This window comes from Excalfactoria chinensis, chromosome 3 (assembly GCF_039878825.1).
Source record: "Excalfactoria chinensis isolate bCotChi1 chromosome 3, bCotChi1.hap2, whole genome shotgun sequence".
Taxonomy (NCBI): domain Eukaryota; kingdom Metazoa; phylum Chordata; class Aves; order Galliformes; family Phasianidae; genus Excalfactoria; species Excalfactoria chinensis.
Window position 1 is genome coordinate 58,697,245 of NC_092827.1, and position 21,670 is coordinate 58,718,914.

At 35.4% G+C, this 21,670-nt stretch overlaps 1 protein-coding gene across 16 annotated transcripts in view; it reads left to right on the top strand.

The window, feature by feature from the left end:
• The window catches only part of SYNE1 (spectrin repeat containing nuclear envelope protein 1), a 282,607-nt gene that overhangs the window by 168,142 nt on the left and 92,795 nt on the right, over positions 1 to 21,670 (top strand). For all 16 annotated transcript variants that reach the window (XM_072332285.1, XM_072332289.1, XM_072332288.1 and 13 more), the window contains 13 exons: positions 463 to 681; positions 1,589 to 1,851; positions 2,460 to 2,625; positions 3,262 to 3,417; positions 3,898 to 4,050; positions 6,132 to 6,314; positions 7,784 to 7,921; positions 8,763 to 8,948; positions 11,539 to 11,661; positions 13,146 to 13,328; positions 13,809 to 13,952; positions 17,025 to 17,219; positions 18,259 to 18,399. In XM_072332285.1, coding sequence (XP_072188386.1) covers positions 463 to 681; positions 1,589 to 1,851; positions 2,460 to 2,625; positions 3,262 to 3,417; positions 3,898 to 4,050; positions 6,132 to 6,314; positions 7,784 to 7,921; positions 8,763 to 8,948; positions 11,539 to 11,661; positions 13,146 to 13,328; positions 13,809 to 13,952; positions 17,025 to 17,219; positions 18,259 to 18,399 — 2,250 coding nt within the window. The remainder of the gene's footprint in view (positions 1 to 462; positions 682 to 1,588; positions 1,852 to 2,459; positions 2,626 to 3,261; positions 3,418 to 3,897; positions 4,051 to 6,131; positions 6,315 to 7,783; positions 7,922 to 8,762; positions 8,949 to 11,538; positions 11,662 to 13,145; positions 13,329 to 13,808; positions 13,953 to 17,024; positions 17,220 to 18,258; positions 18,400 to 21,670) is intronic.

Genomic DNA, 21,670 nt, shown 5'->3' on the forward strand with positions numbered 1-21,670 from the left:
TTTTTTCTGGAGGTCCTGCCCCAGGGAAACCTGAAGGTGAGTTTTTAGATCTTTTCCTGTAGTAATTAAGTGTTAGAGTATGTAAAGAATTGTTTTATATGTCTTTGTTCCTTTGTTTTCAGTTTTAGACTCTAATAGTAGAGGTTGCAAGCTTTGCTATGGAAAGGTTTCTGCATATGTTTCCTATCCTTTTGAGGCATTAGCAAGGAATAGAAAATCTGATTACATCAAATTTCAGCTGCTTCCAGAGATTTGCATTCTGGAGCATGTCGGTCGGATTATTGTAGCTAGTATGTTATACACACAAAATAAAGTGGAACTTAACCAAGACACTCAACGCAGAATACATCTTTTTTATCTGCATTGGATGGAAGTGGCTCATTCTGCAATTGTGTTGAAGAGTTACAAATTATATTGTTAAGAAAAGAAAAAAAAATGTAATGTCCATTTTTGCTTTTTCAGACTCTTGTTTCTGTAGTAAATTCTTTCCATGAAAAGATCACAACTCTTGAAGAAAAGGCTTCACAGCTGGAAGAAGTTAGTAATGATGCCAGCAAGGCAACTGTAAGTAGATCGATGACAACGGTTTGGCAGCGCTGGACACGGCTCCGGAATGTTGCCCAAGAACAAGAGAAAATTTTGGAAGATGCAGTACAGGAATGGAAGGGGTTTAATGATAAGGTAACTTCTTGTCTTTGTAACTCCTCAGTTTCTAACTGTACATAGGATTTTGCTCCTTATACTGGCCTTCACAAACACTGAGTACATATCATAACAAAGTCTTGTGTAACAAAGAAGATAATTTTATTTCTAAGAAATTTATGATTGAGAAAGCTGAGAGCAGGAATCACAGTCATTTCATCAAAGAAAACCCAACATGTCACCATAGAAGACATAGGTTTGGAATCACTGCCTTGTACCATTTAGAATCCAGTACTTGCACCATTCTTTTATATGGCAACATGTTTAGTAAATTAAGTTTTTTTTCTGATGGTTCTTCAGGGTCTCTTCCTTAATGTTCCCCTTCCCTTAAATGATTGAGTCAATCTCTATTTTTTTTTTTTTTTTTTTTTTTTTTACCTTTTTATTATTTCCTGAAAAGGATGAAGCTGCTAATTTTAAGTTTGGGCACTGATGTCTACTGATGTCTTTGCTTGTCACTGCTCTGGTCACATCACTCTTTTTTCGAAAAATCTTACTTGAATTTTTTCTTCTGTCATTGTCCATTACTTTATGCTCAGATTACAAGCTCTTAGGGAATGAGAAGGATCTTTCAGTTAAATGTATGGCTTGTGCGAAACAGGAATCTGCTGTGGACTAAACCTCTAGCTCCTATGGCAATAAAGATAATAAATAATAAAAAATAGGAGGAGAAATTTATCACCACAAGAGACCTTTAGAAAGTCTAGTAATGAAGAGTTAGGTTACCTAGCTATAGCTAGCAGCATTGGGGCACAGATTTAGGTCTTCTGTAGAGACAGTTGCATCAGCCCTATACCAAAAATGTTCCGTGGCATCTCAACATATAGCAGAAGGCATAGAATCATTTGGTATCAGTTGTAGTAAGAGACTGTATCTCTTTGTGTAGGTTCAGAAAGCTACTATAGTGATAGATCAACTACAAGATCGTTTACCAGAAAGCTCAGTAGAAAAAGCATCTAAAACTGAGCTCCTGGAACTCCTGGATTACCACAGCAGCTTTCTTCTGGAAGTCGAGCACCAGCTATCATCTTTGGGCCTGCTCAAACAGCACGCTCTTAATATGCTTCAGGATGTGGAAATAAAGCCTCTGTCTCAGGAAGAAGTACCAGTAATGCAAGAAGTCAAAGCAATGCAAGATCGATGCCACAAGTAAGGCAGTTTTTTTTTTGTTTTGTTTTGTTTTTGAGATTCATTAGAAAAGTACTAACTTAAAATTAATTCAGTAATAACAGTTCACTCATTATTTTCATTATCACTATCTGCATCTGAACCAGTTAATTCTTACTGCCTAGTTAGTGAAGAAGTATGGACAAGTTTCTGGCCTATTTTAGAAGTTGGTTTTTTTTGTTGTTGTTGGTTTTTTTTGGAATGGCTACAAATCATTCTTAATTATGCCCTAAAATTACTTGTTTCCTCCACTGAAAATACAGGCACCTGTAATGGTGAGCTCAGATGTAGATGTCTGTACTGTAAACATTTGCATTTGATCAGAAAAAAAAAAAAAAAAAAAAAAAAAAAAAAAAAAAAGTACAGAGATGTCAAAATACATAAAACTGCTAATTAAAAGGATTGAACTGAGGAATAAATGTGAGAGATGCATCTGCTTCTCTAGGTGGCTTGCTACACTGCTCTCTTTTTTATTGTTTCTAATCTGGGGATATTAATCATTCTTTTCATTATTACGTAATTTTGAAAGAGCAATCTGTTTAACTGAATCCCTAATTCTTTACAAGTAGTCATTGTTTCTGTTTCTAAAGTATGCAACAGAAAGTGAAAAAAAGTGTAAAGCTCGTGAAACAGGAGCTGAAAGAACGTGAGGAGGTTGAAGCACAATTAAATGTTGTGAAGACTTGGATCCAGGAAACAAAAGAATATTTATTAAATCCTGATGTGGAAGTGGATATTCAGCTTCAGGAGCTGAAGGTATATTAAATCTGTCAATTTCTTAATTACAGTGTTTCTAATATATATTCATAATCTAGTAGAGAGTATTAATCAGTTCCAAATTACCATCAATTCAAATTAGATGAAAATAGCTGAATTTTGAGTAAGCCATCAAAAAAAGAAATCATAAAAGTAGGCAGTAATATCTTACTTTCAAGATATTCAAGATACATGTAAATATTTGTATTTATGCAACTTTACATATCTAGCATATAGTTCATTTTATTTTATGAACTAATTTAAAATATGAAGGAATGATAGAGTATGAATGGACAGAACATGGCATCTCTTTTCCATGTCAGATGTCTTGGGAGAAACAAAAGCAATTAAATTACCTCCTTATACTGGAGGTGTTGAAAACTTGATGCTTTCCACATACAGATGACGTACTGGAACAGAGGACTGAATCAGAACATCATAAGTGAGAATCCAGGGAACCTCAACATACAATTATTTATAGGAACTAATTAAAAGAGAGCAAACAAATAAACAAACAAAACTTGAAAGCAATTAGCTTTGTTGTAATCGCAAGTAATGTCTTCTTTTGCTTATACAGCTTATGCAGACATAATTATTTTCCTACTGTTCCTAACAGTGTTGTTTTTCTATGATTAGTCTCTCCTCTGTGAAGTAACTACTCATCGCCAGGCTGTTGAAAAAATGGCTGAACAACAACAGAATAAGTACTTGGGGCTTTATACAATTTTGCCTTCTGAACTCTCTCTTCATTTGGCAGAAGTTGGGCTGGCCCTTGTAACTGTACAGGATCAGGTAAAATGTAGTAGATAAAACTGTTACAGAATCACTGCATTTTTTTAGTTGGTCATCTGGTCCAACCCCATTTGCTCAAGCAGAGGCACCCAGAGCAGGTTGCCCAGGGACATGTCCAGATAGCTTTTCAAGATCTGCTGTGAGGGAGACTCCAAATCTTGGTGTCCAGTGTGCCCACTAGTGCGGTCACCTGCATAATACAAAAGTGCTTCTGGGTATTCTGAGGGAACTCCTGCGTTCCACTTTGTGTCCATTGCCTCCTATCTTCGCACTGAAAAGAGTCTGACTCCCATTACAGATGTAAGACCCTTTTTTACATTTCTTAACTTTGCAATGTGTTGTATCCGAGCATGGTCAAAGTGTGATTAGTTTTATTATCTACTTACTTCAACAAAATAAAATTAAGTTAATTTCAATGTGAAAGTCAACTTCCTTTCAGGAGGAGAATTTTCTAGTTACTGAATTTCTAATTTTTGACAGATTCAAGCCAAAGAAAAAGAAACTGGGCATATCAAAACACTGAATCAAGAGTTTGGACAGAGAATTCAGGGGATAGCAAATGAATTAAATGCAATTCTTTCCAAACTGAAAAGGAAAACAAATGATATAGTACAAGCTAAACTTGAACAAAAGGTAAGACTAAGATTTCCTTAATTGGTTACACTAGAAACTCTTCTGAACTGAGAATTTGTACCAATATTATATTTGCAAAGATCTTAGATATTTTTATTTTATTATGTAGTTCAGTGGAATGTACAGAAATACAACTTTGCAGACTAGCCCATGCAGGGTATAACTAGCCCATGAGGGTACGAGAAGAGGGGAGTATTTGAGAGTAAAAGAGCATGCAGTTCTCTCTAAATAAAGCATATGACTGCAATCTGAAGAAGCCCAAGATGATTCCAAACTGCTCCCAAAAGACCACTCTTTTCAGTCCATCTTTACAGTTGATAAACAGATTTTCACTTAATGAAAAATTGAGCTTCTAATTTGATCTCATATAATCTGGTGTACTCATGAAGTTAAGTACTACTGGATCAGTTAAGGGGAAATGCAAAGGACTCTCTGTTATTTTTTTGGGTCCTCTGAATTTTAGTTATGTACTACAGTCATAAAAACTCATCTCTATTGAGGCATAATGGCCAAGTGGGATTGATGTGTGAGAGTAAATCTTTTATCTTTGTTTCCTTGAATGTTATTTCTGTTTCTTTCTTTTTGCTGTAGATGGAAGGGAGATGGGGCAGGGGAAGTGGCTGTGGCTTCTTTTGGTTTTGTCTCTTAACTAGTTAAAGATAAGCTTGACTAAGTTACTGTGTGAAAGTAAGTAAAGCATACCAAATAGGGGAAGACTTGGTATGTCTGGTGTATCATAAATTACCTGTTTGTTTTCATAGGTTATTAGCAACATCATCTGAAGTGCTGTTTGCTTTCTAGTACATGTCACTGAACTACATCCCATTAAAACTGGTAAACCCTTGACCCCTGAATTCTAACAGAAGGCCAATTAAATGTATTTTCCAATGTGCCACAGACAAAACCTCTGTGTCACCGGAGATTTAGTAAAGTTTCTGTAAATCCACAACAGTTCTCATCTGCTATTTCTGAGACTGGGTTGGCTTTGGTCACAGTATTAAATGTTTCTTTGTATTAAAATTGAAACTGATTGTGAAAAGTAAAATAAAATATTTTAAATCCCTATGACCCAAATCAGATATATCTGTCCCTCACTTTCAAGCACTGTAGAAATTCTTTTTCCTTATTCTAAGTATATAGTTATTCCTGTCTGAGATATGTATGTTATTCTTTTTAAATGTGTAGATCACATTATCTTAATATCTACACATAAATAGTTATGTTTTTCAGGTGTGATGGTATTAGTAGAATAATAGTTATTTATCACAAATGATAAAATGATTGATCATAAATTACAATCTAATGCGTCTCTGTCAGGACAGCCCTAACCAAATGAGTTTAAAGCACTTGCAGCTAGATTAGAGTTCAGTACTTTCCTGATGACTGCAATTTATATTTCTAAAAATAATTGTGAAGTGTTTGACGGGAATTACTTTACAAAAGTGATGAATCATTAATACCTTAGGCATAAAAAGAATGACAAGAACCCAACACCACGAAAAACAATAACAATTAAACATTTTATCTGTTTGAGAACTATTGATAACCTTTTAGATTAAATTTAACACTTACAGAAACTTCGTAATTGTAGTCGGAAAATCTGATTTAAGGATCTGTTTCCACTGAAATGGTCTGTCTTGATCCAGACTGCACCTTTGTCTGCATCAACACTAAAGTTTTCATAATGCATTCTTGAGTAACTACTAATTTCTGAGTTTGTAAGCATAACAAGACCCTTTCATATAAACAAAAATCGTTGTCATGGCAATGTGTGCCTACCATTCACTTCATCCAAGAACAGTTGACATCACTCTGAATTGACTCAGTCTTTTAATATAGTAAGGAAAATGGTTATCTATTTCAGGCAAGTCAGAGAGGAAAAACTAGTGGCACACATTTAAGAGATGACCAAACAACCTGCTGTTCTGCCTTCCTGCTTAGAATGTTACTGATTTGCAGCCAGAATAAAGATGAAATAAATCATGGAAACTTAGGACAGGATGTAAGAGTCACATGTAGGACTAGAAGTAATCAATCAGAAAGCTCCCTGTCTCACTTATTTTCTTGTTTATTCTTTCTAGATCCTTGGTGAAGAGTTGGACAGCTGTAACATAAAGTTACTGGAATTAGATGCATCAATCCAGGAGTTTTCAGAACAGAACACACTCTTGGCTAAGCAGCTGGCTAACAGAATAGGGAAACTCACTGCACTGCACCAACAGACCATACGGCAGGCTGAGTACAGAGCAACCAAGCTCAGTCAGGTATGGTCTAACTTCTTTACTGTCATTTCTTTTGGAAGCAGAAAGTGCACTAAAATGTTCTCATTTATTCTCCCTTAGTTATGTAAGGAGATACATTCCTTGGCACATCTGCCTATTTTTATTCAGGGTTTGTATAACACAGCAGAGAGGAACACAGATTGGTGTCAAATAAGGAGGGTGGAATAACTACATGGTGCTGATTTAACATCTTCTAGCATGAAGCATCTGATGATTGTTTCCTCTGGTGCCCTGAAAAAATGTTGGTTCTTCCTACCAAATTCAACATGTCAGGAATTAATATATTATTACACTTTTCAGAGCCTCTGTCTTATCACTGTTAATTATATTTGCTTCCTTGCAAAGAAAAAGAAAAAAAAAATTATTTTGGTCACTGTAGAGGGAGAATATCTATTAGTATATACAGTGAAAATTCTAGATACAAAGGCAATGATCATACACGATCTTTCTCCACTTAACTATTCACAAAGTTTTTTTCCCTGCTGTCCTCAGGGTTCAGTACTTGGAATCCTTTATGTACTTTTGCTAAATGTCACTATCAAAAAATAGTTTAACTAAAAGCAAAGAAAGGGAATTTGTATGATTCTACCATTAATAATGGTATAATTTATAATTTATGAGTTCTCTCTTCTGCGTGCATGAGTAAATTTCAGTTACTTCTGAAAACTTGATATATAGAAACAGATAGAAAATTACTATGAGTGTATGAATTCCATCGGAGTACTTGATGAAGGAGTTAAAGGATATTTTTGTTCAGCACCACTAAATCTGCTTCTCATTAAAAGCAATTAAAAAGTCAGAGCAAATATTACATGCATATGCAGAATTATAGTTTAATGCAGTCCATTCCTCATACAGAACAAATGCCTGAAAATAAGTGAAATTAATCCTGTTAGAAATACAGGTACATGCTATACAGAAATTAGATGAATCAGAGCAGAGCATCTTTTGTCTTGTACCTCAAAACAAGTGCAACTTTTCTCTTTTTGGAAATATGACAGCCTGGGTGGATGAAGCATGTTTTAAATAAAAGTTATTTAGGAAGCTGCATGGTAAGACAAAAAGAAGGAGATGGAATGACGTAAAAGAGGCTTGCAGTGAGTCACAAGCTGAGACAAGGTTTTTTCAAACTTATGCGTGAGGCTGAAATGTGTGCAGGAAACATACAATCTAGTGATGCAGATGAATATCAGTGCACTCTCCCAGTGTGACCTGAGTTTTTGTAGTGCCATTTTTCCTGACAAATAGATAAGCTTACTGCTAAAAGCAAACCTTTTTTTAACTTCATGAATACCGATTTGATTGGTTCATAGTGAACAGTAATTAATTGTTGTTAAAATGATCCCCAAAGTCACAAAGAGTAAATGAAATAAACACATTTGTCATTCTCTAAGAATTGTACAGAATTACATCCTATACATAAGAGGTGGATTTTTTTCTTCTATATCCAGGCTACTTCGCATTTGGAAGAATACAATGAGATGCTGGAGTTCATACTGAAATGGATTGAGAAAGCAAATATCCTAGTGCATGGTAGTATAACATGGAATTCTTCCTCTCAGCTTCGTGATCAGTTTAAAGCCTACCAGGTGATTAAACTAACTACTACATTTAATGGAAGTGTATAGAAGATCTTAATATTTATCTCATATACTTTTCCTTCCTTTCCTTAAGGAAAAAAAAAGTAAAAGTATTCTGCTACTCTTACTTGTCCTCCAAGTCTTAAAGCTGATTTATTTCTTCTGTATAATTGTTTTGAAGACTGAAATAAGGATACCTTGTTGAATAAAACTGTGTGTTTCAAGTAATCTCTGCATTTAATCAAGTACATTGGCTTCATGGGAACTTTTGATAAAACATTTTGTCTAGACAGCAAGATGTTATCACATTAAATACCTCATAGCAACCAATACTTGTTTAAAGAAAGATCATCATAATTCTTTTCTGGGTACTATTCTATTGCTTATAAATTTTAATTTACTTAAACACAATTTTCAGGTTTTTTTATTTCCCATTTTAAGCTAAATTTGGACAGCCTTTGTTCACATCTACACATTTTCACACCGAATGTTCCCAGATTGATACTCAACTTATGAGTTTTTTCCTTCCCATTTGCTTCCTACTAGATATATCAGAGTTTCAGACAAATCATGTTCATAGATGATGTATGTTATATTTTTACAGGAAAGTATGTATAGCAAAATACTAAAATGAATGTGTTGATAAGTATAGTTGCTGAAAGTTTGAGACTTGTACTTTTGTACCTAAGAATTTGCTCAGAATTAAGCATATTGTCTAAGCTTTACAGTAAAATGATAGAACACAATCATGTTTACTGATGTTTATAAATTCAGGAGTTCGCAGGATAAAAATGGGCTAAGAGATAGATCCAATCTGTAGCTCAACTGTGGCATTCTGATTACATCTTAGGCTATGCTTGAAGAGTCTGGGGAGATACATGGTGATCTCGAGGCTATGAGTGAAAGGATTGAATGTCTGGCCAGTGTATACTCAACTGAAGGACTGTCTCAGCAAGTGCTAGAACTAGGGCGTCGGACAGAAGACTTACAACAAGTTATCAAAGTGCGGCTACCAAATCTGCAAGATGCTGCCAAGGTACATGAGAGCACTTTTTTTCCATTACTGGCTGATGGCTAGGTTTCTGTGTGCTTAAGAGGTTGTGGTTTTGTGAGTACTAGCAGTGTAGATTATCTGTCATCTGTAGAGGACACAGTTGTTGTTTAAAAGTATGTATCTCGCACCACTTGTGATGCTGTTGGGCATTCTGCCTTGGTTTTGGCTACTTTTTCAGGCAGCAGATTTCTGTAGGTCATGATACATCTGCCCCTTCTGCTTGAATGTGTTGGGAACCATTGTATTTCTCAAAAGGAACTGTGCGCCTATGTTTAGATACTTGAATTGAGATGAATATGTCTGTGTTGATATTTATGATGCACCATTTATTTTTTCACTTAGAATATACCTAAAGTCTGCCTGTTATTAATTCAGATCAGTCCTGAACCTGACAGGAACTCTATATTGTGTAAGACCTACGACTCTAAGAAAATGCAATAACATGCTTTTGCGTGTCCCTGATATGTCTTTGGGACTCTTCCATATGTGTTTGTTGTTAACGTAAATGTGTGCTATACATATATCGTGTATGAGGGCATTATAGACAGATGCAAGATACAGAGACAAGCAGAGAAGAGTTTTCTATTTACTATTATCTTCTGGGTGTTAAATTTTATATCTCTATTTTTGAATTGACAAAATGATATAGTGTTTTGGTGTTTTTTTAAGTGTAGTATATTTTTAGGATTCCTTTTGCTATTGGCTAATACAGTCAAACACAGCTAAATAAAAAATAATTCCTACAGGCTGCTAAGAGTAGTCTATCATCAACAGTTAGGATGATCACAACTAATATTGATTTTTTTTTCTTATTTCACAGTATTTTTAGGATATAGCACTGTAGTGATTTAAGAACAGCTAAGGTCCACCACTCAACTCTCTCACTCCCCACCCTCAGAAGTATAAAGATAGAAAAAAATGTGGTTGATATAAGAAACAGTTTAATTAAATGAAAAGAAATAAAATCAAAGCTGTGTGGAAGCAAAAGGAAAGCAGAGAATTTTTATCATTAATTTTTTTCTCTAATTTCTGTCAGTAAACAGTGTTTAGTCACATCTTAGGAAGCTGGGTCTCAGTACCAGTGGTTGCTCTAGAAGGTCAATGCTTTCTTAACAAAAGTACCACCTTCTTACGAGCTGAAGTTTTTTTTCCCCCCATTGAGTAAACCAGAGACTGGCACACAAACTTCAGTTCTCAGAGAAATATCAGAATAATGAATAAAGTATGTGGAAACGGTTACATGAAAACATGGAAATGAGTAGAAGTCAACATAGATTTGTGAAGAAAGAAAATCATATTAAAAGTGTCAAATTTAACATGAAGGTAATAGGCCTTATAGATAAGCATATAATGTGTCATATATCTTGACTTTAATCATGTTTCACAATATATTGTTATTGGCACAGTTGATAAGCTTATCTAGTTGAAAATGTATCAAGTAGGTGTAAAAATATATATAAATTTAATAGATGTGTAATTATCAATGGTTCTCACCCCAAAATATCGGATACATGAAGTAGGATCTTTCAGGTTCTCCTTTGGGCTGTTTCTAGTCAATATTTTCATTAAGTTGGATGGCGTTTTAGAGACCATAACTTTGAAGTTGATTAGAGAACACTAAATGTGCAGGGGACACCTGAACAAATTTAGACTGCTATTCAACAGGGATAAAGCAAATTGTTACCTTTAGATAGGAAGAAAAAATTATAGGTGTATCTGAATGAGGAATTACTTGTTAGAGGTGCCCTGTAGGAAGATCTTGAATTTAAAAAAAGTAGATCATAGAAAAAAAAAAATGAACATTTTTCTAAAATAGTCCCAACAGTATGCAAAAAATAAAAGAATATAATTGTCAAGACATGTGAAGTGTTTCTTTTCTTCTGCCTTTCAATCATGATCATGGTTTCAACTGTGTCTAGTTGTGCACTTGAACAGAGGACAGTAATGATAGTGAGATGAATATAAATTTGCAAGGAAAAAAAAAAAAAAAGCATTGAAAGAGGAATATGACATATGAAGTATTCAGAGAGGATAAAAATAAATTGTTCCTATCTGTTGTTAATAGGATAGTAAGTAGAGGACAGAAATTGCAGAAGAAGATAGCTTCATGTCAAACCATCACAAAAAGAAACCTAGACTAAGAGTCCTGGATCACTGGAATATGTTATCTGTAGAGATGAAGACGCTGCTGCTAGTGTTTTTAAGAATGGTCTGAAAAGATAGCCCAGTTCTGTCCTGGCTTATTTTGGGAAGGTGACTAGAGGACATCTTGATCTCCTTTTTAGGCTTATGACTCTTTGAAATCAGTTTTGTAACATACATACTATGTTTGAGATAGATGAATCCTTTAAATAGTAACTCTTGCTGTGAAACCTATTTTTCCACATCCTCATAATACTTGCAACAGTTTTCCTTGTTTAAATTATGACTTAGTTTTGACAAGCCAATCAGAACACAACTACAAAATTACAAAATCCAGACAGATGTATATTTATAGTTACCTTTTTTTTTTTTTTTTTTTTTTTTTTTTCCCTGACTCATGAAATCATTCACAAATTTGTTGTTGTTACAGGACATGAAGAAGTTTGAAGTTGAGCTGAGAGTCTTGCAGGCTGCTCTGGAGCAAGCCCAGGCCACACTGACATCTCCAGAGCTTGGGCGTTTGAGCTTGAAAGAGCAACTGTCTCACAGACAGGTAAAAGTGCAGGGCCTCAAAATTAACTCTTCAGTAGCATGAGCTTGAACAAAGAGAATGTTGGTAAGACTGATGTTTCTTTTTGTGGGTAATTGTTTCAAAGTCTAACACCAAATTACAGCCAAGTAAATAAGGAATCGTAGAATGATTTTTGCTGTGAGGGACCCTAAAGATCATCTAGTTTCTGTCTCCCTGCCATTGGAAGGGGCACCTTCTACTAGATCATATTGCTCAAAACCCATCCAACATTGAACACTATTAAGGGATGAGCCATCCACATTTCCTCTGTGCAACCTGTCCTATTGCTTCACCATCCCCATAATGAATGATTTCTTCCTAATGTTTAAATTATCTAAATCTACCATCTTTCAGTTCAAAATCCTTTGTCCTATCACCTTGTAAAGAGTCCCTTCCCGTTTATCCTGTAGGCCACTTTAAGACTAGAAAACTGTTGTAAGTTCTCCCCACAGCCTTCTCTTCTCCAGGCTGAACAAGGTCAGCTCCTTCATCCTGTGTTCAGAGGATAGGTGCTCCAGCTGTTTGATTATCTTTTTCATCCTTATCTGCATGTTTTCTAACAGGTCCATGTCTTTCTTTTGCTGGAAGCCCCAGAGCTGAACACAGTACTCCATTTAGAATCTCACAAGAGCTGAGTAGAAGGGGAGATTCTTATCCCTCAGCCTGCAGGTCACACATCTTTTGGTGTAGCCTAGGATGCAGTTGGCTTTCTAGTATGTAAGCACACACTGCTGACTTGTGTTTAGTTCTTCATCAGAACCACCAAGTCCTTATCCTCAGAGCTGCTCTCAGCCCCACGCTTTGGATTGTCCCAACACAGTTTCAAGACCTTGCACTTGGCGTTGCTGAACTTCATGACGTTCACATGGACCCACCTCTCAAGCCTGTTATGTTCTCTCTGGAATCTGAATCACAGAATGGCATGAGTTGGAAGGGACCTCAGATCATTAAGTTTCAGCCCCTTTCTATGATCAGGGTTGCTGACCCTGATCAGCCTGCCTACAGCCCCGTATAGCCTGGCCTTGAACACCTCTGGGGATTGGGACATCCATAACCTCTCTGGGCAGGCTGTACCAGTGAGTCATCACTCTCAGTGAAAAACTTCCCCTGACATCTAATCTAAATTTCCTCTATATGTTACTTCTGTACAGAATTGTGGAATTCATATAGTTACTTTTCAGATATGTGAACAGAAATATACTGTGCTTAGACACCCCTGAAATAGAGTTCAGTATGCTATTTCATGAGTTATTTTTATGCCTATTATGTAGGCCTTTTGATTAATACTTTAAAAGAATCTTATTTCAATATGAATAACTCCAGACAAAGTGTACCTTGATTGTATTTAACTATAAATAAATAAAATGCATTTTTTTTAGCCTGTGAATTCATCATTTGTTGTTTGCTGCATCAGATACTGTGGGTGTTTGGCAAATTATCTTATTTGTGGAACTGACTTTTTCTAGCATCTCTTGTCTGAAATGGAATCACTGAAGCCAAAGGTTCATGCAGTCCAAGTATGTCAAAGTGCCTTGAGGATTCCTGAAGAGGTGGTCACCAGCCTGCCAATATGTCACAGTGCACTCCAGCTCCAGGAGGAGGCCAGCCGCCTGCAGCACACTGCCATTCAGCAGTGCAACATCATGCAGGCAAGCATAACTCTACCCTGCGTATTAGTCAGAGTAACTTGAAAAGTGCCTTACAAACTTCAATGAAAACAAAAACTTTCATATCTCTGTCCATTCCATTTTTTCCCATGTAACATAAATGCTATAGTAAAACTGTCAGACTAGGAGACTAGGCAGTACTATGTGTTGGTGTGTATTTCTGGTGCAGATGTTTGTGGGAAGCTGAAGATTCAGCCCAGTATTGAATATCTTAAAAAATCACATATCTAAACTGTTTTCTGGAAACAGTTAAATTAAACAGTTGAATTAATTGCAGTTCACCATATATCTTAATGGACTGATGTTTTCCTGACTTTATTCTTGCTTTGCTTATCCAGGTGCTAGTGCCTTTTATGTATAAGTTTGCTTAAGTACAGAAGGGAGATTGGTCATGCTTGGAGTAAGCAAATCCTTTTTTTGTTCTGTGTGAGTAGACACTTAAATGTTCTTTCTCCTCTCTAGGAAGCTGTGGTTCAGTATGAGCAATATGAGCAAGAAATGAAACATTTACAGCAAATGATAGAGAGTGCCCATCATGAGATCCAGGACAAACCAATAGCAACCAGCAACATCCAGGAACTCCAGAACCAGATTTCACGTCATGAGGTAGGAAAGTCATGAAGTGCTTACTGGCAACTCACTGGCCCCAGATACTTTTCATAACCAAGTTTCTTTAGATTTCTGACGAGTTTTTCAGGCATGCTTAAAGGCTCTCTGAGCAGGTAAACTGATACCCAAAAGGAAAGTCATGCTTTAGTACAGTCTGGAGTATTCATTTGTTAAATGTATCCTTATCTCCAGGCAACGTTAAGGCAAACTAAAGCATTATTTAATTAAGAGGCAGTTACCATATGTATTTGACTGAGGAGCATCTCAGAAGTTAATTGTACTATATTGCTACCAAATTAGTGATTACTTATTTCTATCCCATTAACAAAGTCACCAAGGTACCTGAATCACAGCAAAACCACTGTAAATCTGGAGGAATACTCTGCAAGAGACATTCCAAAGGCTTCTTAGCAAGTTGTCTTGAGAAGAGCTTTATCCTGTGTAGCTACAAATTCTGCCTTCAAACTTATTGATCTTAAGTGCCCAAATGAGTCAAGACAGCCTCCATGGAGCCTTCACTGTTGTGCTGTCACGGGAGCATCTAAATACCATTTCCTTACTCCTATCTTTTGTTTATTCATAGAGATAGAAAATGAGTCAAATATATCTGTATATCACTTTTGACACCAGATGGCACAATTCCTTTACCTTTTAATTAAAACTTACTTGTAGTATTATGTAATGTAGACTACTGTTGTATGGATTGCTTGTTTTCAATCCAGTTCATATAAATGTAGCTTACTATAAATGCAGAGTGATTTCCCTTAAAAAAAAAAATAAAAAAAAAAATAATAATAATAAAAAAAAAAATAGAAGAAAGAGAGAGGGAACTGTTTCACATTGTAAGATTTTTAAGAGAGGTATTAATATATCTATATCTATATATTTTTTTTATGCTAAGTAGCTGTAAGCAAGCACGCAGTCATAGAAGGGGATTCTGCATTGTTATATGACTTAAAAGGGCAAATCTGTCTAGGTGCCTGTTGCATGTGCTATTAATTTAAGAAACCTTTATTTATGATATTTTCTGTTGAAGCCTGCATGAACAAAAACTTAAAAGGATATTTTTAGTACCTACCTTTAGAACAAAAATAGGAGGATGGGAGTGAAAAGAACATACGCTATTGTCAACAAAGCTGATATTGCTGTGCATGTATGAAACAGCAGTTAAACTCTGTAGCTAAGCTTACCAAACCATGTTTCATCAGAATTTCAGATGAGAATACATATAAGTAGCTCCATACTTGTGTATGGCTTTAATAGATATACAATACCATATAAAATATTTCCTTTCTAGGTTACCTTTTATTTTCCACAATCACGTTTTTGCACCTTTTATGTTTTCCTTTTATTCAATTTCAGGAGGTATGTTAGATGCTCAGGAATAGCAGACATTAATGTGGCATGTTATTGTATTTAATATATTGAATTATAACAGATTTCCCACTTTTGTGTCCTTGAGATTCGTCATTCATTGAACATTCATTAGTGAATGACTAGCACTTGCCAAGCATTGCAGATAACTGTATTCTAGCTGCTAGACATAAAAGCTAGGACTTGATTTAATTGCAGTTTGTCTTTCAAATGATCTAGTTGACTGTTTTATACTTTGTTTCATCTTCAAGATGAACTGTGGAGCTCCTCTTGTTGCTGACATGGCAGTGACCAGGTAGCACTGATTCCCAAGCAGAAAACATGATCAGCATTCTTTGTGGTGCATTCACTTTGTAACTGTGCATTTTTCACTGGGGCAGTTCTGCACTGTGACTCTGAGGAAATGATTTACTGAAGATGTTTAATAACTAAAATAATCTTTTCATTTTTACTTGACTGAAGTGGTAGTCTTTTACTTTATTTTATTTTATTTTTTTTAAGATATTGTAAAAATTGATTGTTAAAGCTTATATTAGCTTACATTTAATATTTAAGCTTATTCTGTGTTTATTATGATGATAGATATTTCAACTTCTGTTGCTATTTTACCTTGAAAGCTTTCCTTCGTTAAAAAATTTAAAGCAGGCTGATTTAAGAGGCAAGCATAAACAAATGTGTATTTTACTTTACAAATAAAAATCCTACCACATTATTGAGCCTTCAGGGAGGCAGAACCAATAGCCTTAGCATAAATGTGAAAAGCTACTGAAACCTACAATAGAATCATAGATTCTGTATAGCTACTGCTATTTATTTTTTGAAATAAATGAGTTTAATGCCTTGAAAGCAAACACTGAACTAAGCAGTAGTACAAGCCATCCATTTCCATATTTCTTCTCTGACTAAACTTATTCTGATGGTGTTTAACCTTTAGATTGACCATTCCATAGCCACAATAAATAATATTTTAAAATCTTGCTTTAAGCCAGGTTCACCAGTGCTTTTTAAATTTTTATCTCATAAGATGTACACAAAACCAAAATGAAATAAAATATATCTGAACTCTAGCATAAATGATTCAGTCTGCATTTAGTGTTATCTGACTTACAGTTCACAGTACATTTGAGCTTTTTAAGCTCTGTGAGTTATTGTTTCAACTATTTGTTCTTTCTGCTGAGAGCTGAATGATGCATTTTTTACAGTTCTGGTTCCCATATGACCTCATTTTCATGGCATGCAGTATGTGGAAGAGCTTCATCCTCCTTAGATAAAAGCAGATAGATCTGAAAAAATAAAAAATAAAAAATAAACATAGAAAAAAACAAGGGAGAGATATTCCTCTTTTCTGTAAAATGAAGCATACAGAATTTGTGCCCAGTTCAGGCTGCATGCAAGTATGAGGTGTCCTTCACTTCTGCAGTGATCACACAGAGGGTTTCACAGTACTTTTCCGGTTTCACTTCAAAGCTCTCTGCTTTGTGCTTTAGCAGTGCAGTGAGATGCAGCCTGACTTGTTCCCTCCACAGTCAACATCCTGCTTTTCAGCTAGTGCTGCTGCTTATGCAGGGTTTCTGAGAGGCAGTGCTATGATTTTATTGGCTGAGCTAGGAGGGGAAGCTCCACGGAAGCTGAAATGCTGCTCGTCCTATAGTCTGTATTGGCTGCTTCTGCATTAGGGAAAAAATGTTTCCTCAGGAGCTGGCACAGAAGATCAAAGGATACCAGGAGCAAATTGCTTCTTTGAATTCAAAGTGCAAGATGCTAACGATGAAAGCAAAACATGCCACTATGCTTCTGACAGTGACAGAAGTGGAGGGGCTTTCAGAAGGAATGGAGGAGCTGGATTCAGACCTATTCCCGGCACACCCTGCACATCCCTCTGTGGTTATGGTAAGGAAGGAATTGGTCTCAGTGATATTTATCCTAGCAGCCTGTTTTTGCATCATTGCAACACTTCTATGCAGCAAGTTGTCACAGTTCACATCTGTATTTTGCTTTTGAAATGGCCGGGCTGTGGCAAACTTCAGCTTCCTCTTTCTGTATTTTGCTTTATGTGGGTTTTCAAGACTCACTCAAATACCAGTGGCAGTTTTCTGTAATAAAATGCAAATATATAACTTTTTCTTCACTGTCAGCATGTGAGAGTAAACACTGAAAAATTACTGAGTTGCAGGAACAAAATAAAGGCAGAAAAAACATTATTTCATAACATGCTGCAGTGTATGTATTTTACAGACTGTATTTTTAATGCTCTTTTATTAAAATGTTAATGTGGTACTTGACAGTACGCTGCTATATGCTTATGAGACTGTGGATAAATTGAAGCCAGATAAGTATTGACATAGGCCTCGTGCTTGAATTAAACTGTTTTTGTCTGTTTCTCGTTGGGTCTCATTACAAATGTATTGCTTATGTCACTGAGGATTTTGCCTAAGTAAAAATTGACTACAGATTTCAGGGTTTATCACTGTATAACAGCATTAGGGAAGAAAAAAAGCTCAAGTTACTATTGGATTATATGCTTTTTATATTTTAAGTCTTTTTCTTGTTGTTATAACCAGGCCTGGGTACAGAGACCAATACTGCTTTATTTTATAGCTCTCCATAATATTACCATATGCATCTCTGACTGTATTAGAAGACATCTAGGCAAACTTTAACTTATTATTAAGCTGCTGGCTATACATTTCCTTTTAAATTCATTAGGTTACAGGAGAGCATGTTCATACTAAAGTACAACAAGTAGATAAAACTATGGATTCGCCACATTTATCATCTGACAAATCTTAAGAGCACAAGGATGACAAAATACTGTCAAGTTAATTCCAGATGTGCGTTATTTTTCCTGCTTTGAACTCAATTTAAGTACACCTAAGTTGAGGTAACTTATTTTCTTCCTGTGCTCTGGCATTTACTTTTCCTGTGGCAGATGACTGCTGGTCGCTGTCACACGCTGCTCTCCCCTGTCACTGAGGAATCTGGGGAGGAGGGAACCAACAGTGAGATCTCTTCTCCGCCTGCCTGTCGCTCTCCCTCACCTGTGGCTAATACAGATGCTTCTGTTAACCAGGTACCTCTCTTTTTTGCATTCATTCAGCTTTTATGTCAGAGATATGCACGGTTCCATTCCATGGTGGTTTATTTAATCCCATGAAAGAATATTTACCTGTAGAGATGAAGCCTCAGTTCCTTATATCTAACTTAACTGAACCTTCAGGTTCTAGCTCAAAATGTATTCAAATACTGACTTCTGAATTTAAATTGTGTAAACTCAGCGTAACAGCTATTCACTGTTTATTAAACAAATCTACGTGAAATTTGCCAATCTGTTCTTTGTCACCACAATATTCTATTTATACATTATTTTGTATGTTCACAGCAGTACATAATGGAATCTTGCATCTTGAGAAACATTGAATTTTCAATAATATAACATTTCATTATGTCCATTTTCTTCTATCTTATAGTACCATAGCCATTGTAGCATTGGTATTTTCCATTTAACACCATTTCAGGTATTAACTTTCATGTATTCTTTTCATGTATTGTTCATTCCATAATTTCAGTGACAGCCTATTTTAAGTAGTAGAGAGAAAGATGAGTGAATTACATTTTAAACTAAACCTGAGGACTCTGATGCTTCTACTAGGAACAAGTGTACATCAGCATCATTAGAAATGGGAGCAGTGAACCAGCACATTGGGCATTATACACACAAAAGAATATATATAATGTTAAGCTAAAGTTTATAAATTAGGAGCAGTTATTGACTCAGTCAATTCATCATGTTTAGAGTTTTGTGGTTGCTTGTTTCTTACATCTATGGCTGGTTTCAGAATTGACTCCTGCAGACTTTAAAGGTACAGTAGTGCAGTACTGTATTGCTGAGTAGATTGAGAAAAGTTTGAACATGTTGCTCAGTAATTTCCTATACTAGTTTCCCTGATATATGTGGTACTTTAGAAGCTGCTAAATTTAGCTTATTCATTTTCATTAACTGGTTTAAACAGGAATACCAAGGTAAGATAGAAATAAAGGTGCCATTTTTCAAAGACGTAATAAAAATGTTAAATGATGCATCAGAAGGCTTTTTCTGTTACTTCAGAGAGTCAGAAATTTTCCAGTAGCATTTACTTATGGTAGAAAGGCAGCTGTATATTTCAGTACCAAAATAATATCGACAGTATTAATCAGTGAGAGTTAAACAGGCAAGAGCAGCATACTTCTGAATCAACACATTCATTGTCAGTGCATTACATTTATGTGAAAATGAAGTAAAACAAATGAAAAACTTCAGTAACTAAAATAATAAAGAAAATCCACTGAAAATGATGTTGGATCATGACCTGATGCCAGAACACAAGTTTTAAGACCAATGTTCTCCATGGGCAGAATTTCATGTAGAAGACCATTGAAAAAGAGAAAATTTCTGATGTTATAATAACAATGAAAAACAAACAACAACAAAACCACAAAAAACTGACAGATGAAGGTTTCTTCAGTGTGGTTAATGTTGAAATGAAGTTCATTTACTAAGCAACCTGAGGAAGAACATTCCAAAATGCAGTGGTTTACTTACAAAATACTTAGGTTACCATGTACATGAGATTAAAGCAAAAGAAAGTATGAAACTGACAGTGCTGATCATAATGGATGATTAGGGAAACCTCATGAAAGAAGTCTGGTAAAAATAATAGTAAAAAGAAGTATTATTTGTAGTAATAATGCTTCTAGAGAAGAGAGAATTAGAAGTTTAAATATAAATTTTAAAGTATTCAGTAAAAATAACCTTTGCAAAACTAATTTAGATTTTTTATTTTTTTTACATTAATAAGTGAAATAATTTCTCACAAGAGCATCACTCATAAATTACCATGAAAATATGTAAACAGAAGGTGGACAGTAAAGAATTTCATTTGTTTAATTTTTGGGGAAAAAGTTTAGAGCCCTTATGAAATGTTTTGTTTGTATTGTTTTCCATTATCTCCTAAGGATAAAATATTTTCTGAATTTAAATAATTATGCATTATATTTGCATTGCTAACAAACCACAAAAATACACAAGTGCCATATATTGAGAATATTGATTCTATGCATGGAAACAAAGTAAAACAAAAAACATGTAATAGAAGAAAGTGATACATTTTGACTGTTGTAACCTTTGTCTGGGTTGTTTGGTTTACACTTGAAACCCTTTTAAAACAAGTGGAGTGAACAACTGAAAAAAAATGGGAAAAAAAAAAAAAAAAGTGTCTAAGCTTTTAGAAAGCTGGGGGATTTCATGCTACCCAGTGTTTCAGCAGTAAATAACAGTCCTTTGATGCAATGCATTCTAATCATTCCAGTGCACAGTAAAATCAGTACCTTCATCTCTGCTACAGTACTAAAAGAGAATCCGCTGGGGCTAACAATTCTCACACTTACCCAAGATAAAATTGATTAAAATTAAGCTCCTCTTTAAAAGTTTTCCAGAGATCAATCTGAATTGTAGAGCAATCAAACTGAAAAACCTGTTGTTGTTGGCACAAAGCCTTGGAGGCTACAGCTGGTCCTGTGATTCAAGTCTTCAGTGCTGGGTCACTGTTAAATGTCTACATTTCTCCCCATACACAGACTACTTAATAGTCATTCTTTCTCCTCCCATTATGAAAACTCACCTTGTTTGCACTAGCCCTTGTTAAATATCTTTTGAAATCTGCATACATCTTCTGCCCCTTCATCTTAACCAAGAAGCTTTTAAATACTGTTCATTGGCTAATTTTCATGAAAGAAGGATGAGATTTGTGGTCTTTATAGGGGAGACCAAATCCACTCTGTGTAAGAACGTTTGTATTCACACTGTCAACATAAAAACCCTTATGGAAATAGTCATGTTGTATGTTCCAAAAAGTAGTTGAAAAGATGGGTAAAAGGGTTACTTTTCCCTTTCAGCCACTTATTCTACACACTGTCCCAGAAGCACAGCTTGGTTGGCTGTTTGTCTTTGGAGAAGACTAGTGGGGGGCTGTACAGTAGCTGTAAACAAATAGAGGAATTGTCTGCAGCAATGCAGCCATGACTTGGAAAGGTCACTTATGATGAGAGTCAAAAACTCTGAAATCAATTTCCTGAATACCGTCTTAAGCTGTTACCTATTCCTTCTTGTTTTCTGGACATCACTAAAGCTTTGTCTTCTCATTTCTCTCATTTCTCAATATGTTTATAAAGAGGTACTTAATTAAAGAGGTTTAGACAGCCCATTCTTGGGTCTTATGCCTATCTGGAGAGACTTTGAAAAGGTAGAGACATGAGTTGTCTTTCAAATAAGGTCATGGCAGCTGCCTGCCTTTAAAAACATCAGT